Source organism: Artemia sp. Qi Xiang Cuo, chromosome 7, assembly GCF_049724085.1.
Source record: "Artemia sp. Qi Xiang Cuo chromosome 7, ASM4972408v1, whole genome shotgun sequence".
NCBI classification, from domain to species: Eukaryota; Metazoa; Arthropoda; class Branchiopoda; order Anostraca; family Artemiidae; genus Artemia; species Artemia sp. Qi Xiang Cuo.
Window position 1 is genome coordinate 47794957 of NC_142800.1, and position 21976 is coordinate 47816932.

Sequence of the window (21976 nt, forward strand, 5' to 3'; positions counted from 1 at the left end):
GTGAGTTTGAGCAACCTTGCGTTGCTTACAAAATCGTCCCATCGATGTCCCTGAATCCGACGGAGCTGTTTCGTCTGGCAGACGTCTATCATGCTGAGGATTGTTGATTTGAGAGGCCAGGTTACCGCTGCATAGAGGAGGACCGAGCCTACGGATGCGTTATAAATTCGCATCTTCGTCCGCCTAGATATATGCGGCATTCTCCAGAGACTATCGAGCCTTCCGACGATAGACGAGGCTTTTGAAACTCGGCTGCTCACCTCTTCCTCTATAAAGCATTCATTAGACAGCACGGAGCCAAGATAAGTGAAGTTCTTTACAACTTCAACAGGAGCTCCGCAAACAGTTATGTACTCAGGGGGCGAGACTGGGCTTGAGGGCTCAATTGCCATTATCTTCGTCTTAAGCCAGTTTATTTTCAGCCCCACTTTTGCTGCCTCTTCCTGTAGGACTTCCAGAGCGTTAGTCAACTGGTCGATCGAGTCAGCAACGAGACCGAGATCATCTGCGAAGTCAGCGTCCGTCAGAACCCGATCTCCAAACTGCAGACCAAAGGGATGGCGATTTGTTGTTCGTGTCATGACATGGTCTATCACGCAATTGAACAGTTCCGAGTTTTGATGCCGAATGTCGTGCTCCGTTTGCCGTTGACTTGGACGCAACCCACGGTCTCTTCATAAAGCTTTTCAAACAACTTGCAGTATTTGTTTGGTAGACCAGTTGAACGAAGTATCAGCCAGAGTGAGTTGCTATCAACCAAGTTAAACGCAGCCTTGAAGTCCACAAAGGCTACATATGCTTTCCTCCTGAATTCCTTCGTCTTCTCAATTAACTGGCGCATGGTAAAGATTTTTTCGATAGTGGATCTCCTGGGCATAAACCTCGCCTGCTGGACTCTCCTCTTTCTTCCGAGGATACTCGTGCATCTATCCAGCAGGGTCATAGCAAAGAGCTTTCCAGGCACTGAAAGTAGCGTTATGCCTCTGTAGTTCGAGCAGATGCTCTTGCTCCCCTTTCTCTTCCATAAGGGCAAGATTATACCAGCTCGCCAGTCCTTCGGGATCCATTCTGTGCTCCAAACCACAGAAAACAGCATATTGAGCCAAAGTAGCATCGCCGGTCCGGCATACTTCAGGACCTCAGCAGATATTTCACATACCCCTCCCGTTTTGTTGTTGTTCAAACGTTTTACTGATGTGTAGATTTCTGATAACGTGAAAGGAGTTTCTATGTCACTTTTCAGCAGTTCTTGGGTGCTGGTGGCTAGGCTGATGAGTTCTTGGTCAGTCTGCGTTAGGGCTTCGGCGTTGAGGAGGCCCGGGAAGTGGTTTTTCCATCGACTGACCTGGGCAGCTTTGTCACGTAGCGGCTGACCATCCACAGAGACAACACATGCAACCGAGGGGGCTGTGTCTCCTGTTAGATCATGGAGATGCTTGCAGAGACTGCCAACGTCACCTTTCTTGGTTGCACCATCTAGCTCATGTGCCTTCCTTTCCACAAACAATTTCTTGTCTTGCTGTATCAGTTTGTTGGGGACCCCATTAAGGCTTCGATAGGTTGGCATGTCATCGAGTAACCTCACCTTGCGTCTCTGCTCTATGACGTCAAGCGTATCTGACTGAATCCACGCTTTATTAGTACGCTTTTTCCGACCATCATTTGCTGTCGCTGATTCCAGGACATTCTTTTTGAACGAGAGTCATGCGTTTTCACAACTTTCAAATGGCAGGAGCACGTCAAAGTGGTTCGAGACATCAATGGCATATTTCGACCGTATCTTCTGATCGTAGAGGTGAGAAACATCGATCTCGGCTCGTCTTGGTTCTGAGCGATGGACTTTGAGCCTTAGTCGCAAGTTAGCGACGACGAGGCGATGGTCAGTGCTGCCAATTTCAGCTGCCCTATACGTCCTGCAGTTACTACTCGAAGACCTCCATCTCTGTGACACGATGATGTAGTCGATCATTTTTTTTGGTATGGCCGTCATTGCTGTACCATGTATATTTGTGAATGTCCTTCCTTGCAAACATGGTATTCGTAGTCACAAGGTTGTGCATGCTGCAAAGTTGTAGAAGCCTTAGACCATTGTCACTTAGGGAATCTGGAGTAACTGGTCCAATGAATTGTCGCCATAAGTCATGGTTGTCACTCACAGTTGCATTAAGGTCACCCAGGAGAATGACTATATCGTGCGGGGATATCTTATACAATTCATTCGTCATGGCAGAGTAGATAGTGTCCTTTGTTTCGGTGTCAGCTTCCTTTGTCGGGGCATAACAAACAAGGAACGTCATTTTTCCTTGCTTGTGATTGAGTCGAGCATTAGCAATTCTATCCGAGACGGGAGGGAATGACAATAGACACTTCTTGGATTTGTCATCAAGAACTAGTCCGACTCCATTTCTTCTGGTGGTTGTCTGGCCAGACCAGAGAAGGTGGTATCCCTCACCTATGGGATCATTTCCATTCCCGACTAGGTGGGTTTCTGTTATTCCAGCAATAGAGATGCGGAATCGCTTCAGTTCCATCGCCAGAAGCATCTTCGCTCCGGGAAAATTTAATGTCAGTACATTCCAGGTGGCAATTCGGAGGTCACCTTGGTCAATAAGATTGAAACACTGGTCATTTCTCAATCCAGGGGCAAGCAAGGGTCGTGATGGGATAAAAGAAGGTTGGTCATCCGAGGCAGTTGCTAAGCTATGGGTTGCAATGGGTTTTGGCTCAATAGAACACTTTACTTTTCTTTGAAAAACTCGTTGCGTTGAAAAAGTTTTTTAAATTAGTTTCTGTTCGTTCTATATTGACATAATTTTTTTCTTGGAAAAAAATAATGTTTTATATCTTTTCAGTTTTTCTTTTCTATAAGAATTCATAGTATGGGCTGCTATTTTCATGTTGGAGAAACTTTTTTTTACAATTTTAGTCCAAGAAAACTTAATATCATTCCCAAAACATTCGATCTATGTTCTGTGAGAACCTAAATGCACTTACACTCTTTTTACGTTTTTAAATTGTAAGAGCGGAAATAGTAATAGTTGTAGTCCCAAAAGTTTCAACTTAATACCCCCAGTTGTGTCTCGATAAATTGCTGAGGTGTCTTATTGACAACCATAAACATAATTCCTTTTGATTTAGTTTTAAACCAACAACTAGTTTTAAAGCATAATGGGCTAATTGCACAATTGTGGGGGGGGGGGTTCACATGCCCAATATCCCTAAAGACATAGTGACCGGACTGTTCTAATATGCTGAACAAAATGGTTGTCTCAAAATTTTGACTGGATGCGGTTGAAAAATGAAAGGGATTTGAGAAAAAGGCTCATTCCCTTCAATCGCTTTTTACTCTTAAAAAGAGCTCTAGACCCTTTAATTTTGAATTGAATTAGCTCCTTTACAAGTTTCAATGATATTTCTAGTAATTATAGAGTGGTGCTACCTATGATATTGCTTATATGCTCTTTTGAAAACCTGCATGATACAATTTTTGTTTAATTGAGACTCCTCCTAAACGTTCCCTAAAAGTTTCACCTTAATACCCTTAGCGTCATTAGTTACAGTAACTGTGGCGGTAGCATTAAAAATATACACACAATGCCTTCTGACGAGTTCAAAATCCCCCATATCCTACCCTAAAAGGTCTAACTTATTAATACAAGTGGTTCTTCAGATATTGCTTTATCACCTTTTTAAAAATCCACATGCTCAGATTTTTTTTTGATTTATTTCAACATCCGCCAAAATATTCCTTAAAAGATTCACCTTATTGCCCTTAGCTTGCGCAGTCACAATATTTATAGCAGTATTAGTAGTAGTATGCGCATAGCACCTTTGGTTTCTTCAACATCCCCTTCAACAAACACTAAAAGTTTCGGCTTAATGCTATCAACCGTTCCTGAAGCATTTCTGATGCATCTGCTTTACAACCTGCGTCGGTATAGTGTGTTTCGAATTAGTTCCATATAGTTTCACTATATCTCAAATTTTTTGCCTTAATACCCTTAGTTTTAATAGTAGTAGTAGCAGTAGAACTAATTGTAGTAGCCTAAGCTTTAGTAGTGGCAGTAGTAGTATGTAGAGTAATAATAGAGTAATAATAGTACTACTAATAATAGTAACAGTAGTAGTAGTATGAGTAGAAGCAGTAGCATTACGATACAAATATTTTCTTTCTTCAACATCCTTCAAAAAGCCCTGTTATTTTCAATTTCACACATCAAACTGTTCCTAATATATTTCTATTGTACCCTTTTGACAAAATGCATTCAGACGACATCTGGTGATTAAGTTATAATATGGGGTTCATACCTAATATACCTAGTACCAAAAAACCCTGCATGTGTCTTGATACTCACCAATAAATTATCTACCTCTCTATTTGCATACCAATGGAGTAAACGATTTAGGCAGAAAAATTCAGTAAAAACATTAAGATATACATCATTCCCGCATTTATAAGTAAAAATAGCAAAACGATGATCGCAAGTCTGACCAATGTCAAGAACTCGAAATTTCTAAGAACTTGACATAGAATCGTTAGAATTTCTTAGATAACAAAGAAGACGTACAGTTTTATTTTGTAGAATCAGTGTTATTTTTTTTGTTGTTGTTTTTTTTTTAATTTGAATAAAAATTGATAGACTAGAGGACACAATCAAAAGAAAAATAAGGTGCACCAATAGTATGATACGACAATAAAAGAACTGATAATGGTTTTTAAAAAATACTCTAATTGACGCAAAATCCCAGACAAGTTTAGCTGCAACAGGATCACTGTGACACTTCCAAGATAAACAACATTCACGCTGGAAGCCCAATTAACGTAATTCATGCAAAATAAGCTATCCAGGATTTTTTTTTAGGAGGGGGGGGTATTGGGGGGTACAAGAAAACTTTAAAATCCCGTCCAAAAAAATTTTATATTCATTTTTTGCACTTTTACGAATTGGACCAAAAAAAAAATTTGGGGAGAGAGGCGGGTTTAAACCCCAAAACCTTCCCTGGATACTGCCTTGTTCAAGTACCATTGAAAAAAGGTTTAGTATTAAAAATGTCTCTCCTTCAACATTTGGAGGCTTATCACCTCCCCTTAAAATCATAAAACTGTTTCTTAATGCTCTCTGACAAATGAGAAGTTCTTGGCTTTAAACAGAATATGATAAATGGGAAACGTGTTTCTACGTTTCCCTACCAACCGTCCTACGTGTTCTTGAACGAAAAACAACAAATGAACTTGTTCATCACTATAATATAAAGCATATTCAGTATGTTCCTGTAAACACTTCGTATTTGGAACTCTGTCAGTTAACACTAAGAAGTGAATTGGGTGATCCTCTAGCAATAACAAAAGGTTTAGCAGTGATTACATGTCATTTTCGGCCCATTTTCGGTGACAGCACAATCACCTAAAATGAACAATAGGAGAATTCCATTTGTCTGTCCCGATATCGATTGCTATGTTGGTGCTCTGAGTCCACGTCAAATAGGCAATGGATTGGACTACTACAAGGGGCGTACTACAATGTCTGGCTATGGTCTTGGTAGCTGGTTTGCTAGGCTATTTCGTTCTGCACTACCCCTTGCCAGAAAATATCTTGTACCTGCTGCACCAAATTTTGCTGCCTCCACACTACAGGACTGGGGTTGGGCAAGAATTTCAAGGAGAGTGTTAAGAAAAATATTAGATCTTCAGCAAGAGCCGTTGGTGAGCAATTAAAATCTCGGCAAAATGGGGAGGGATTGAAAAGGATGCGTGCGCGTCATTCACTCATCAGTATCTACCCAGGCGCGAAGCGAAGGACACCAACAAGGACTGAAGAATAAAACGACGGAGACCAATAAGCAGAAGAAGAAAAAGAAAAAGGTTGTTAGATCAAAGAAGGATTTCTTCTCTTAAGATGACTTATCTCCCCCACAAGGAATCATATGCATCTATCAGTTCCTCATTGAATCTATTCAATGCTGAAAATGTTGATGTCAGTGCCAAGTATGATTATTATGAACAATTTCATCCCCAACAACCCCTCTCAGAAAATATACACTTTCAAATATTTTCCAATGAAGACTTTTTCATTGATTTGTCATCAACATTTATTGATTTAAATGTTGCGGTGAAGAAAAAGTCAGATAATACCCAACTGTTGTCGACGGTCTCTCCTACGAAAACTGTATTCTACACAACCTATTCAAATAAATTAATGTATTTACTAATGGAACATTGGTGAGTATTAGCAATAATTCATCAAACTATGCAAGCTATATACAATTTATGATGATGACATCAAAGGCATACAAGGAGTTGAGAGGACAATCATTGGGCTATGAATATCGATCAGGTGTTGATACTGATGGTGAGTTGACTACAGCAGTGAGCCAGGAGTATCATCTGGTTGGAAAATTAAATCATGCGATATTCAATATATCTCAATGGTTACCCCCCAATGTCAAGATTGACATAAAGTTGCAACTAGCCCCATCGTATTTCATCTTGAAAAAACACTTCCTGCAGCACCCGATGCAAATGCCATTATCACAACGGCAATTCTCTACATCCGAAAACAACAAGTTATGAGCTCTGTTGCATTCGCAGTGGAAAAGCTAAGAGCCAATGGCAACAACATTAAACTTCTTGTCCCCCATACGATCAACAATCAACGTCACATTGCCACCGGCTCTTGTAGCTATAGCGATTCATCATTTATCAATGGAGAAAGCCCATCAAAATTTGCTTTGGCCTTTGTGAAGAGTGGCAGTGCCGTTGGATACTGGACTGAATCGCCCCATGATTTTAATTTTTTCGGTCTATCTAGCCTTGTTTGCAAAGTGAATGGTATTCCACTGTACACTCTATCATTTGACAAAAAAATCCTAGAGAACACAGTACGAGTTGACCATGCAATCCCTAGATCATTACTCTCAACTATTTGAAAATGGAATAATCGATTCAATGTTTTCAAAAAATCATGGGGTAATTGTTTTGGACTCGTCGGGGTTTCAGGATATGAGCATAGTACGAACAGAGAATGTACGTTTAGAGTGTACATTTGCCGATGCTTTGATTGGGAGTATCACGCTAATATCATGAGTCAATTTGAAACCTATTGGAAAATCACACCCGACGGCAGTGTTCTACTAGACCTAGCAACACGAACACAAACCCAATAATCGTGGTATTTAGTATGGATCCGTACATATCCCAGTACAAGTCCTATTTCATACCGTCGGACTTCGTTGAAAAAATTCCGAGTGTTAACAATACCCTAAGCATTGTTAATAGCAGTCCATCGACTTTGAAGACAGGTCATTGGCTATGCATCGTTCAAACAGTGAAGAATATTGAATTTTTTGATCCTCTTGGCTTATCGGATAAATTCTACACTCCATACATCAGCAACTTTATTGAAAGCAGTGGGAAAACTATTATTCAAAATCAACGAAGAGTACAGGATTTAACGACTAAGACATGTGGCTTTCATGCACTACTCTTTTTCATTTTTAGATATCGTGGCTATACCTACAAGCAGTTTCTCGACATCTACGTTGACTTACCTAGATTGAACGACTTTCTAGTAGAAAAAATACTTATAAGCGTGTTTAATGTTTATGTTAGTGCACTACAAATAAATTGTTCTAAAATTGTATTTTGAATTTCTTATTAATAAATGAAAATGTTTGTACATGATAAAAACGTCTTTTCTACTCTTTAGATTTCATTTTCTACTAGATATTTGTCGACAACAACTAGTATCGGTAAGTTATCTGAATTCACAGCATACTGATCCTGACGTAGTGCAATGTCAGGGTCGCATTTTCTACAGTAGAGTGGAACTTCGCTCTTTTTATATCTCTTTGTATAGTCAATGATACTATTCTCATTCATTCTATAGAATTCACATGCTTCAATTTGCTTATTTGAAGTAATGTCACAAATAGTGTCCTCAAGTGGCGAATCACATTCCGTCACAGCCAAATAAAAATCATTGGGCTTATAATCATAGTAGTCATTGTCTTCACAACAATGACGTAGAAACAATATTCTTTAGTTGTTCCAGCAGTTGAAATGCTGATCTGTCTCCTCCTCCCAGAACAATCTAAAGCCACGACGGTACCACTCTCTTAGGAATAAACTAAAACCACGCTTAGGATTCTTTCCAATTACATCGGGATATGTATTCTCCCACTGATTACATTTATCATAGTGACAGTCGGAGCATAGGTGACCTCTAGGATGAGAGTCACACACCTCTTCAAGAAAGGAATTACAATCTTTAATTTGTACAGCATATCCTCTATGCAATTTACACGGGTTGCATAATCGACACTTTTCATCATACTCATTAATCATTGTGCGATTCTCACATCATGACAAGCTGCCCAGTGTGTACATGCATAGCGGGCATGTATGAAACATTTTTTCATGTGTTGACACTCTCACTGCCACAATGAAACTGAGTTACCAACAACAACAAATTGAGAGAGAGAGGAGTAAATACCTCCGTTGTCTCTGATTGACCCCCTAAAAAACAGATGTTGGCTCAAAAACCAGTCTGGTTGAAAAACATGGAGTTGAAACACACTTGTGTGGGGAATCCCCACTTGTTTGGAAAGGTACCAAAGGGACATAAGCGAAACGTGTTTAATCACGCGTAGAGGTCCCATAGAATACCATGGGAGGGAATATAAACCCTTAGAATAGCATGGGAGGGAACATAAACCCTTAAAATAGCATAGGAGGCAACATAAACCCTTAAAATAACAGGGGAGGGAACATAAACCCTTAGAATAGCATGGGGGAACATAAACCCTTAGAATAGCGTGGAGGGAGCATAAACCCTTAGAATAGCATGGGAGGGAACATAAACCCTTAGAATAGCATGGGAGGGAACATAAATCCTTAGAATACCATGGGAGGGAACATAAATCCTTAGAATAGCATGGGGGGAACATAAACCCTTAGAATAGCATGGGAGGGAACATAAACCCTTAGAATAGCATGGGGAGGAACATAAACTCCTAGAATAGCACAGGAAGGAACATAAACCGGGAAAATCCATAGGTACATGCTCTGGAAAGGTGCCAAGGTACGTAAAGTAAGCAAATAGCACAAGAAGGAACATAAAGTATGCAAATCCATTGGTACATGCTCTGGAAAGGTGCCAAGGAACGTAATCTCCCCAAATAGCACAGGAAGGAACATAAAGTACTAGAAGTATAAGGTACTACTCTACTAGCATCATCCACAAAAGTCGTGATAAACTACTCAAGTAAGTAAAACCCATTTAATAAACATATACAACGAACAGGATTAGTCACACAACAGACCCTTGAGGTACTTCACACATAACTTTCAATACAGAGAAAAAAAAAACTGTTTACTGCAACTTGAATAGATCTACCACATGAAAAACAATTAAAGCACTTTAAATAGGTGACATTAACTCAAAGGGACTGTATACATTTCAGTAATATTTTAGAATTTGCAGTATTAGATGCCTTTTTAAAGCTAATAGAAATGGCCAAAGGTATGTTGTTGCTTTCTAAGAATTTATCATCAGTATTACACAGGGAATGCTTAACATTTGACGTCGAGTGGTCTTTGTTAAAGCCAAACTGGGTTTTGCTTAACATTCCTTTTTTTATAAGGAAATCTTAGAGCCTTTAGGCACACTTTTTTCAAAAGTTTTGAATGCAGGGTATAGATTGATATTGGTCTATAATTTCCAATATAGTACTTAGAACCACCTTTGTGAATGCTACTGACTTTCACCCTTTAAAGTGCATCTAAGAATACACCATTTTGGAGGGATATATTCATTAAATGGACGAGCCATGACAGTAAATAACTCTTCACTGATTGAGCATCCCTTCATATTAATGTGGTCTGTATCTGCTGAATTAGGTTTAATTTTTTTTTAATAATCTATTGAATTTCGTCTCCAAAGTAAGACTTAAATTTGGTTTCATTTCCCCAATTCCTCTGTCATCTACAAATTCATCGTCATAGAAATGATTGTTAAAATTCAGTTGCCCTTTTCTCTATACTTGTTGAACAAAACTTGAACAAAATCAAACTTATTAGTAATAATCGTTTATCATTAACAGTTTTTTCTTTAATCTGCACTTAGATGGGTGGAGCTTCTTGCTTCTTTCTTAATAGGATATTAATAACCTTCAAAGTTCCTTTTCTATTTTACTTATTTCAGCTCAATTGGTTTGTAAAGTATTTAGTTAGTAGTTCTTCTCATAGAGTTTACTTTTATTATGTATTACTTTGAATTCTTGTAGTTTATTGACACAGTCACTATTTGAACAGTCTACATACAGTTTATTTCTCAAATCTGACTCTTCATGAATTTATCTAGTTATCAAGGACTTCCTGGGCTCATTCTTTTGTAGTTCCCAAATCTCACGGGGCAAGTCTTATCATAAATTGGCTGTACGATCCGCATTATATGAAAACATTTACCAGAAGTGTCACAATTTACTACTAAAATCTCGCAAAAATCAATGCTGTTTAAATTTCCACTAAACAAAAAGTTTCAATAATTACTAGAACAACATTTAATAGAAATTAAAAATCAATAACATATCAAATACTTTCTTAACGTGGCAAGAAAGATAAACGTTACCATTTTGCACACATTTATAAATGTAGAAATGTGTTAGGAGTTGAGCAGTGTTGAATTTCTTAACTTTAAGTTGAGCCAAATAGAGATATATTAAGCTTAGAGGCTGTGAAAAAGCCAATACAGAACTTTAACCCTTATTGTACGTCAATATCTGATTAGAATAGGCCGTGAGAATATTAAGTGTTGCGTAGTCTTCTTTTAAGTGAAAGCTATTTTCTTTCACCATGTTCGAATAAAAAAATGTTTAAATGTGGATCTTATTTATGTTTATCTTATTTACCTTGAACAGAATGAAAAGGACTACTGAAAAATATGAAATTCCCTGTCTCATTTGATGCATTCTTAATTCAAATTTTGTTTATTTTAATGGCTATATTTGTTTGGGTGTTTTAGGAGTGTTTTATTATGATTTTTTTTAGCTGACAACCCATGTGGTGGTAAGATTCAAGCACCTGGGAGCTTTGCTGTTGAAGGTATGGGTGGACCAAGGAGTGCTGGGCTTTATTGTACTTGGTACGTCGAGGCTCCTGTATGCAAAATAGCAGAAGTAACGATTTATGACTTTTCAACCTACGATACTAATGACCCTACTTGCATATTTGAGCGACTTTCTGTTGCCAACGAGGATATCTACTATCCAAATATAGGACCGTAAGTAGTTTAGTGACCCTGTAAATGTATAAAAGTACTTTGAAACATTGTTTATTTTTAACAACAAATCATCAATAGATCAACTAGACACAGTTAAAGCAGTATCATCTGCAATAGCCATGAAAAACACTCAAATAAGTAAAAACCCTCATAATGAACACGCACAAGGTACAGAAGTGGTATCAAAAGAGACCCTTGAGGTACACCACACTTATCTTGAAATGGAGAAGGAAATTTCCAGGTATGATTTAAAAAAGGTCAAGAATTAAGCATAAAAAATAATTTTTCTCAACTGAAAGTGAGGAGAAGCATTAAAACTTAAAACAAACAGAAAGTATATCGTTTAGTATATGTATATTCTAGTATATTAGTATACTAGTATATTCTCTTAGTATATTCTCTAGTACTCTTAGTATATTAGTATATTCTCAACCTTTTAAAAAAAAAATTATAATACAATCCAAAATCTCTGGTTATGTCAAAGTTTGACACGTTTGGGCTGGTTTTGCCGGGTCAAGTTTTATTCTCTAACAATTTTCTTGAAGCTCTTTCAGTGACCTCAAGAAGATTTAGCAAAGGAAAAAGAATTTGCGCCAAACGCAACCTCAAAGCATAAGGAAATCTTCGGAAATTTCAGACTAATCATCACATGAGAAACATCACTTAAAACTGATTTGTGAAAGAGGATGAAGATATGAATGAAACAAGAGGTTCCTTGCTTTACTGTTTATTTTAACATTTTTGTCTGTAAAAGAGAACTGATGGAGATTACTGTAATTACGACAAATTAAATCTTCTGAGGTACAATTTGGTCAGAAAACCTGTACAATCTGTTACTTAAACTCACTAAACACAAAAGTTTATTTTGTATCAGATAAACTTTAAAATTCTTTTAAAGCAACCGTAGCACTGAAAATTGCCAACAAAATCTTTGAAAGTACCCCAGTGACAAGATTTTGATAGAATCGGGGCAAGTTTGGATCAAGTTTTTACAAGAGTTCGATACCTGTCGATGTGAACAGCCACTGTTAGCCTTGATTCAGAAACACATACATATTGTGATTAAGAGAATGAATTCAGATTCAGATAATATAGCAGCAGTTCTTTAACATCATATTTATTTAAGAAATTTTTGCTCAAAACGTAAACTGTGTGTGAATTGAAAAATGATAGAAAAATGAATACGTATACAATAATACTGGGAAAAACTTATTTGGGAAAAACATTAGTTTATGTTTCCGACTTTATAGACCATTGTTTCTCACTTTATTTGGGAGGCATCTTTGGAAACCTTTTCTGTGAGTGGTTATAATCTTCATAGAAAGTTGATTTTTCGTCACCAAAAGTCATTGGTTTGCCATCACAATCGCTAGTAATAGTCTGGGAGGATATGCAAAACGATACCTTCAAGTGTCAACCAAAATTAAAGATAGTATTTCAAACTTGAAAACCAGCATGAAATTAAAAAAAACTTAAAATCAAAAAAGCTGTCCATATTTATCTCTGATGTTTAATAAATTGTTTTTTTAATATCATTATTATTAGCCTATTATTCTTTGCTCATAGCAAAGAATTTATTATTTTACTATTTTTCTTATTATTATTATTCTTTGCTCTAAATTTTGTACTCGAAGTTAAAAATCGTTAAAAAGTTTTATGTGTTAATTTTCTGTTAGCTCATTGAGATTTAATTGTTAGTAAAATTATCTCTTATAATGTTTTGATAGAGCGGTAGAAACAAGGTACAGATTGGATATTCTGGTAAAGATTTTGCGATAATAAAGAATCGGGAAGCAGATTAAAACGTTCTTCTGCTTTAACACAAATAGTTCCGAAAGCAAAATAAACAAAATACTTGTTACAAGAAAAAAAAATAAATATTTCAAATATATTTACTGCAACAATGTCAAGGATTAGAATTTGGAGTTGCTGCTTAAAGTATACATCGTGGTTTTTGATTTGTAACAAGTGAACAGTATAATCGCAGATTGAGATTTTTATCTTTGAATTTCATTGCAACTCCTTCGTAGTACTAATTTTCACAGCATGTTAGCATTTGGTTTTCATGGAAGGCTCATAAAGGGAATCGGTTAACGGGCGGACTATAAACTGCAGCTTAAAGGTAGCACTGTGCATGAGTACGTGTGATTTTTTTTTCAACTAAGGCAATTAACTGTCAATTGAAGAGTCAACACTCGATATCGAAGGCGTTTTTTGTTCAAAACTTATACGAAATGAAAGGAAGTTTTATTTTAAAAATAAGAAAACTAAATTACTATTGCAATTCTATTATTCATTTACATTACAATATTAAATAAATTAAGTGTTCTTTAGTTTATTAAAGCTTACAGCGGATTATTTTGTTACAGGTTTTGTGGAAACTCAACTGTGGTGCCAGACGGAACAATATACACAGGATCTCCGTCAGTTTCACTTTTTTATCGCTCATTGGTCAATTATGGCGGTGGCGCTGGGGGATTTAGGTTTAATGTTAGCTATGTTGAGTAAGTTAAGCATTCATGATTTATTGCGACTTTCATTTTAGTACACTTTTACATTCTCATAAATATTTTGCCTCTAAAAAGCCGAATTGAAAGAAATGAAAAATAAAATTATCTTCTCGAAGGAAATTCTTTTTGTTCTAATACATCTCTAAGACTTTTTCTAAGCTCCAAGCTTAAAAAATTTTTTCTAAACTTTTTCTATGCTCTTTAGCTTTTTTAGAGAAGAGAGCTTAGGGACTGTACTGCTACAAGGTGAAAAATTCTAATTAAGTCCTAAGATTTACCCATTGGCCTTCGAAATCAACTAAGACAGTTGCAACCGCACCCAAAGCAGCGGCAACAAATCAAATGAAATCATGTGAGGGGTTTCGTCGAATCATGGTCAATATCCCACTGCTTCACAGGATGACCGTAAACTTGCAGCCTTAATTCTATTGGTCCAAAACATTTTATAGTAACATAGCTGGTAATTTTAGAGAGGCTCAAATACCTTGTATTTTTCCAACATATCTTACTTCCCCTTGCATAATAAAGTTTCATTACTTGCGAAAAAGGGTGGAAAATATATCTTTTGACTTCAAAATAGTCTTTGCTATCCCTGAAGACCGGGCAATGCCATTGTAAGTTTCATAATGAAATTGGAACGTTTTACGAGCACCATCAGATTAGTAATTTTTGCAATCTAATTTACTGTGGTACTGTGAAGATCAATATATGCAGTAAATAGCTATAGTAATTACATTTGAGTGAAAAAGGATTATAATTGTGCAACGTTTGGATTATAAAACTTGGAATATAAAGGATTATAAACAGAACGTTTTTTGGATTTTTGGGGGGTAGTCAAACTCCCCCCTTGCGAGTAAGTGTCGTTTAATTTTTTGAATTATCGTTATTTTCTTGCCTGAGTAACAGCATAGTTCACACGAGGGTGCTTGTTATCAGTGTTCAGTGGCAGATTTGGATTACTTCATGGATTTTCGATGCCCATATTCCCCTGTTGCCGTTTCTATCACCCAAGTTTGATATTTAGCCATTATTGAGGCGTACCTGTCCTGGTTATATTTTTAGCCGTGCCAGTAATTAACGGCCAAAGCCAACAGTACGTTAAAATTAGAGTGAGTAAAGAAATAATTGATCTATTTGAAGTGGGCGAAGTCTCTTTACTTTAATTGGTATGGGTCGTAATCGCAAACGTAATCGTCCCGCTGGGGACTCAGAAAACCCGTTGAATTCTACATCTACTAGTACCGGAAGTTCTATCACCCAAATTACCGTGGAAACTTTGTCACAGAATTTTAGTAAAGTACTTGAAGCTGTCCAAGAAAATGGTAGAAAACTAGACATGGTGAACGATAAGTTAAAAGCACTAGACGATCGTGTTTCCAAAATAGAGGTGACCCAGTCTGACCAGGGATCTCAAGTTGCTATTCATGATAGTAGAATTGAAGTTCTAACAAATGAGAACTCATCCTTGAAATCACAATTATCAGTTCTTGTTGATGAGGCTAAGGCCCAGGGAAATGCAGTTTTGGAAATGTCAGATAGGCTTATTAAACTGGAAATTGAACAGAGGGGTAAAAACATAATTTTTTGGAATGAAGGTTGCGAAAGTGAAAATGTTACTGTTGCTTTGTTCCAGGGTATTGTTAAAGTGGGCTTAGAACAGTCTATAGTATCACCTATTCAGTGCAAAAAGGATGCCAAATTTTTTAAAGTTAAACTGAGTGACAAGGAAACAAAACTTGATCTATTTCGCCGTAGAAAAAAAACTAAAGAATAAGAATATTGGCCCATTCAAGGAATTGTTTCTTAGTGATGATGCTACCCCTGAGTTACGTCGGGCTAGAAAAATTTTATTTAATAAGCGAGCCCAGTTACGAGATGCAGGTTTTGATGCATGGGTTTCTAAATCTTTCCCACCTTGTGTTCAATTTAAACGCCCTGATGGATCGATCGCTAAGTATTTTCAGAATGATGTAATTACTGAACTCGCTAGACCGGTTATTAGCCATGACTATGGAGGGCGTAGTCAAAAAGGTGGATTTGGAAAGCAGAAGTGAATGTTTTGCTTGTTTGTTGTTAATCAAGGAAAATTATATTTGTTTTTATAGTTTGTGATGTAAGGTTAAGTAATTTAATTGGCTGTTAGAGTTTAGATTGGATACCCTCTGTGTGATTATGTTGTGCTCTTTGGTGATTAATAATGATTGTTTTCTTCGCTTGCCTTTACTTATAATTTATACCTTATTTCTTTTGGTGTTTTATTTTTTCATTTTTTCTTTTGATTATTTTTGTTTCATTTTTTGTTGTGAGTATTGAGAGAGTATCTCTAATTGTGATTGGTACATGCCCTATTCGTCACCACAGGCCATTTGGATCTTTAATAGGTAGTGGTTAGAGATCTGGTTCTACCCCTGGGGGCTCGTAATATAATTGATTTGGAAAATAAGAAGGTAAATTTTTATAATTATTTTAATGAATGTATTAATAGAAATTTGGACTTTGTGGTTCCAGCTTTTGACCCCCCTGAGGATTCTAAATTTGTTTTTAGTTATGATTTTCATAATGTTGAGTATTGGCATGGTGGATCGGAAGATTTTGGGATTTTTCATTTGAATTGTCAGGGCTTAAATACGACATTTGATTTTTTAGCGAATCTAGGTAAACTTAATCTTTTCCTTGTGCTTGCTTTGACGGAGACCTGGTTGAGGGACCAAAATTCTGCTCTTTTAGATATACCTGGCTATACTTTGTTTAATCGGAACCGGGAGTTACGTCAACAAGGGGGTCTTGCGGCCTATGCTCGTGAAGATCTCCTTGTTAGAGTCCGAGACGATCTAAGTGAATATAAGGAAATGGTGTGTGAAACACTAGTATTACAAGCTAAATTGAATAATGTTGATACATATTTAGTAATTGTATATAGGCCTCCTTCTGGTTCTATTCAAGAATGTTTTGAGAATCTTCATGAACAGCTGGCAAAAGTACAAATTAGTAATAGCTCTTGTTTTGTTCTAGGCGACTTTAATATTAACATGCTGGATATGGAGTCTTCTGTGACTTCTCAGGTATTAAATTTGTGTATGTCTTATGGGCTGTTCCCAACGATTAACATCCCAACTAGAGTTTCTAGGACGTCTGCAAAACTTTTGGATAATATTTTTTCCAATTCACCTTTTAGATCGCCAAGAGTTCTTGTAAATGTGGAATCTGACCACTTTGGTGTTTTTGCAGATTTTGAGGTATCTATCCCTAAGCGAGAAACTCCTGAACGGAGTAAAAGAGTTGTAGTTTTTAAAATAATATGGTTCATATTGATTGGGTATCTCTGTTTGGAAATGAGAGTGATATAAATACTAAATTTTCACTCTTTTATAGTAAGCTTTTAGAAATGGTTAAGGAAGTGTGTGCAGTGAAGAATTCGAATGGTCGAAAACATAATGGGAGGAAGCCATGGATAACGCATGACCTTCTTCGAAAAATAAATGTAAGAGATAGACTGTTTAAGTCACAAGCTTTAAGACCGACGGATGAGAATAAAGAGCGATACCGTGTTTTTCGTAATTTTTTGAATAATCTCCTCCGTGAGGCTAAACAAAAATATTTTAGTATGAAGTTCAATGATGTTAAAGGTAACCCGTTGAAAACTTGGCAAATAATCCGTAATGTTATAGGTCAGCGGTCTAATATTCTACCAACAGAAGTGATTGTTAATGAGGTTATAATTGCAGATGGTACTGGGATATGTAATGAGTTTTTAAATCATTTTTGTTCAGTAGGCCTACAAATAGCCGAGATGATTTCCTCGTCTCCAGATGACCCACCCTTTGGATCTACTCTACCATCTCCTGCAAATGTATCGTTAAATCTAAAGATGATTACATTAGATGAGTTAAGGGATATTATCTATAGTATGAAAAATAGTTCGTCCGGTAGTGACCTAGTTAGCCTAAAAATTCTAAAATACATTTTCCCTTGTATATCTGGTGTTTCGACATCACTGATTAATGATTTCTTCCGTCAAGGAAGGTTTCCAGATTGTTTAAAAAATGCAAGAGTGACACCGGTTTATAAAGGTGGTGATAGAAATGATTTGGGTAATTATCACCCAATATCAGTCTTGCCAGTTATTTCTCGTCTTATTGAAAAATGTTTTAGTAATCGGTTGACCTATTGTTTAGAGAAGTTTAAATTGTTGAATAATAATCAGTTCGGTTTCAGAAAATATAGGAATACAGAGGATGCATTGATATTTTTGACTAGTATAATTAACATATCTTTAGATGAAGGTTTTAAGGTTGGTGCAGTGTTTCTAGACTTACAGAAGGCTTTTGATACAGTTGACCATGGCCTACTCCTGGAAAAATGCGAGGTCTATGGGATCCGAGGTAAAGCTCTTGACTTTATACGGAGTTTCCTTAGTAACCGGTACCAGTTTGTAGAGATGACTTGTATACAATCAGGCGCCCACCCAGTGACTAGAGGTGTCCCGCAGGGGTCAGTTCTTGGTCCGATTCTTTTTTCATTGTATATTAATGATATGCCTGATTGTATCCCAGGTTGTTGTTTTAATGTTAGTGATATGGTCAAAAATCCCAGGAATGAGACGCTGTCATTATTTGCTGATGACACAGTTGCTGTTAGTACCGCGAAGACAGAAGAATTACTTCAGACATCGATGAAAGATGCTATTGAAAGGTTATATTCCTGGTTGAGGGTAAATAGATTAAAGATTAATCTGGGTAAGACTAATTTTGTTATTTTTTCCCGTTCACCAGATTTTTATCCATGGTTTCAGGATATTGCAACACAGTATGGAGATTTAAAGCGGGTGTGTTCTTATAAATACCTGGGGGTTTATATTGATGATGTTTTATCATTCAAGCGCCATGTACATTATGTTTTTAAAACCGTGTCTCGTAACCTGGGTATAATGAGAAAACTTAAGCATTTTTTTCCTCCTTTTGTTATGCGCCTTCTTTATTATTCCCTTATCCATCCATATATATTGTATTGTAGTAGCGTTTGGCTTGGAACATTTCCTTCTATTGCTCGGCCAATACGAGTTCTACAAAACAACGCTGTTCGGCTGTTAGATGGCCTACAACCCCGGGACTCGGTACGAAACGTGTATGAGCGTGTAAAGATACTGCCAGCTTCTGGATTAAGGGAGTTGTATACACTTCTATTCATTTTTAGGATTCAGTGGGGTATAAGCCTCCCGTGTTTTGATAGCTTGACTAACCTGAGATCTTCTTTCCATGATTATGATGCTAGGTCGTCTGCAGAGATTAATATTCCACTGGTAGTTTCGGCCCGATCGATGTTTTCTTTGATTCGTAGGGGGATGAGAAGTTGGAACCATCTTGATCAAAATATAAAAAATATACGTGATATTTCTTCGTTTAAGATAGTAATTAAAGGGATGCTTTTTAGTAAGTATGAATTTTAGGTTTGTTTTTTTTTAATAATGATATTGGTAAATTTTTATGGCTCCTGGGGGTGATGATTATGAATATGATTGCAAATTTAATGAAAATGTTATGGTTTAAGGTTTGTGGTGCTGTTTGGGGACTGTGTTATAGATAGGTTATTATTTTTTTCGTTTTTTTCTTTTATTGTTGTTTTGTTATGTTAGTGTATTTTTGCCACCCCCTTGGTCAAGTTTTTACTTCTTGGGGTGGCCACTAAACTTATGTTAAATTGATTGTTTGTTTAAAATAAATCTCTCTCTCTCTCTAATAGTTGAAAAACCTCAAAGGTATTTATTATTCTGTTTTTATTCTCCTCTAAAATTTTTTTCTTGTAACATAACATCTTTTGAATCATCCCAGCCAAATTTCTAAAAGTCCAATAAATATTGTACTGCGTAAAGTAGGCAAATTGTCTGCGCATCCACGAAATCACCATGTCAGGCAATAATTTTCAAGTCATGGCTTGAGTGTTGCTTGGAATCTCAACGAATGCTTAATATTTCAGTTAAGCTTTATTAGGAGCCGAAATTCTCATAGGAAACGATTTCTAAAAGTAAAATACTACTGTATTTTCTACTATCACTTTATTTCAAAGTTCTATTGATCTGAGAGTGTATAAGAGTGTCTACTATTTTACTTTATTACTGTACTGTTGTTTTGTAGCATATTTTACAACAGTGGGCACATCAATATTGACGAATGTACCGATAGTCCTGTAAACGATTGAAATCCTGGTTTTATATCTTAGTTGGAACTTCTCTTTAACAGAACAGCCGATTTTTTTATGCACCGATTTTTCATCCAAACATAGCCGTTTTGTAATCACTCTTTCCACGGATTTTCCTCCTCCGGTAATTATAGTGAGCTGTGTCCCAGTGTTGAATGTGTTTCATGTTGTTTGTTTTCCTGGTGCTCATGACGATGTGGAATTTCTAATCTCGGATCACTTTGAAGGCATATTAGGCCTTTATCTTTTTTTAAGCTGACGAAACCAAACTGCCAACTTTAGTAGGCGAGATAATGGCTCATTGAGTTCATTATTTGTACCTGTAGATTTATTTCTAATTTTTTAAATAAAACTCCTGTGAAGAAACTCTACAATTGATATTTGAGAGCTTTTCAGCCTAGCCTACATCTATGTCATTGCAGCTAGCATCACAAACTTTCGTTGAAATTTGCCTGTTATCTGACAGTTTTCAATGACTTCGCATTACGATCAATCAGTGTAATTCAGCAATATTAGAACATAGCCTCATGGCTGTAGTAGTCTGAAAAATATGTTAATATAGAACTTCTCCTTGTTTTTTTTTTTTATTTTAGTGACCCTTCGTGCACCTCAACATCATCCTCCACAACAACAGAAGCTGCACCACTTATACGATGCGAATACACAAAGCTGTCAGAAAACTTTTTTTCATGGACATCGCCAAACTACCCTGATCCAGCTCCGTCAACATTCCAGTGTTCTTTGTTAGCTGTGGTAAGTGACAAGTGTTGTAAGTAGCAGATACACGGAGCCAGTCAAGGTATATGTTACCTTGGCATATGTACCTTAAAACAAATTGTTCTTCTCTATTAACCTTTTCAGCAAATAGTTGGCTAGGTTTAGTTGGCTGCTAGGCCCAATATCATGGCTAGGATAGACTGGTTATAAAAGGTTGGGGTTGTTCTAAAGAAATTGGGTTTCCACTCCACCATAAGTTCCTTTTTTCTGTCTCTATCCTGAGAAGGAAAACCCTACCAGTGTCGCCCCATAGACATGTCGAAGCATATATGATGAGAGTAAGCAAAAAGTAAGGGAAAGAGAGAGAGGCTGTCAGTCTGGACTTATCCTAGGTAAAAGTAGGAACTGGGCTTCACATTAGGGATAATGGAAGCTTTCAGAAGACATGGGTTGAATAAGTTGAGAACTTATTTAATCCCAATCAAGGTCGTATCCAGGGGTGGTGGGTAGGGGTTTTGATCCCCCCCCCCCCGACCACAAAAAATTCTTTAATCCAAATCTTAAAAACATAACAAAAATCCATATAAACAAAGTTTTGATGTGTTTTTTAGTTTGTTGTAACCCCCCCCCCCCTCTGAGCAAAAATAAATACTTTAACTAACTAAATATGTTTGAGATTAAATTATATTTTCTGCTTTACCACTAACCACTGAGTCTTACGAAAACTCTAAGACTGATTTTTCTAAGCAAAAGAGTTGAATTTTTCCAAGCTAGTAAACGTTGAAGAAGTCTTTAGTTTTATCCTTTGACTAACGGTTGTAATACGAAGACGAATATACGAAAATTTGACACATATGTACTTACACCTGGTATAAAATCAAAACTTAATTCAAATGAAAGTAAAAACGGATGTTAAGAGCTTCCAATGAATAGTTACAACCCTAACTATGAAGGACTACCGGCTCCTCAATCCCCACTCTTTAAGCTAACGTCTAAATTAAATTTTCATTAACATAATTTACTTTTTCAAACTTGTATTTTTCTGTCTCAATTTCTGATGAAGGAAAGCTCTTAGTTAGGTGTATTTCCTGTGTAAAACGGTATAAGTTAAACGATGTATATCTTTTGTTCGAATGCTTCAAAGCAAATCGGTAAGCAAAGTACATGCAATTACGAATCAGCTATTTTTTTATTTCAATAAGTTTAGAATAAAGCTACTCAAGGAGCTATCTTGAGCCATGTCCAACTTCTCTTTAACAGAACAGCCGATTTTCT

The 21976-nt window shown here is 36.6% G+C and overlaps 1 protein-coding gene across 1 annotated transcript in view; it reads left to right on the forward strand.

Moving 5' to 3' along the window:
- LOC148950353 (uncharacterized) overlaps positions 1-21976 on the forward strand; it is a 253340-nt gene that overhangs the window by 171109 nt on the left and 60255 nt on the right. The window contains exons 9-11 of the mRNA XM_089091845.1: positions 11048-11279; positions 13649-13783; positions 20578-20737. Coding sequence (XP_088947971.1) covers positions 11048-11279; positions 13649-13783; positions 20578-20737 — 527 coding nt within the window. The remainder of the gene's footprint in view (positions 1-11047; positions 11280-13648; positions 13784-20577; positions 20738-21976) is intronic.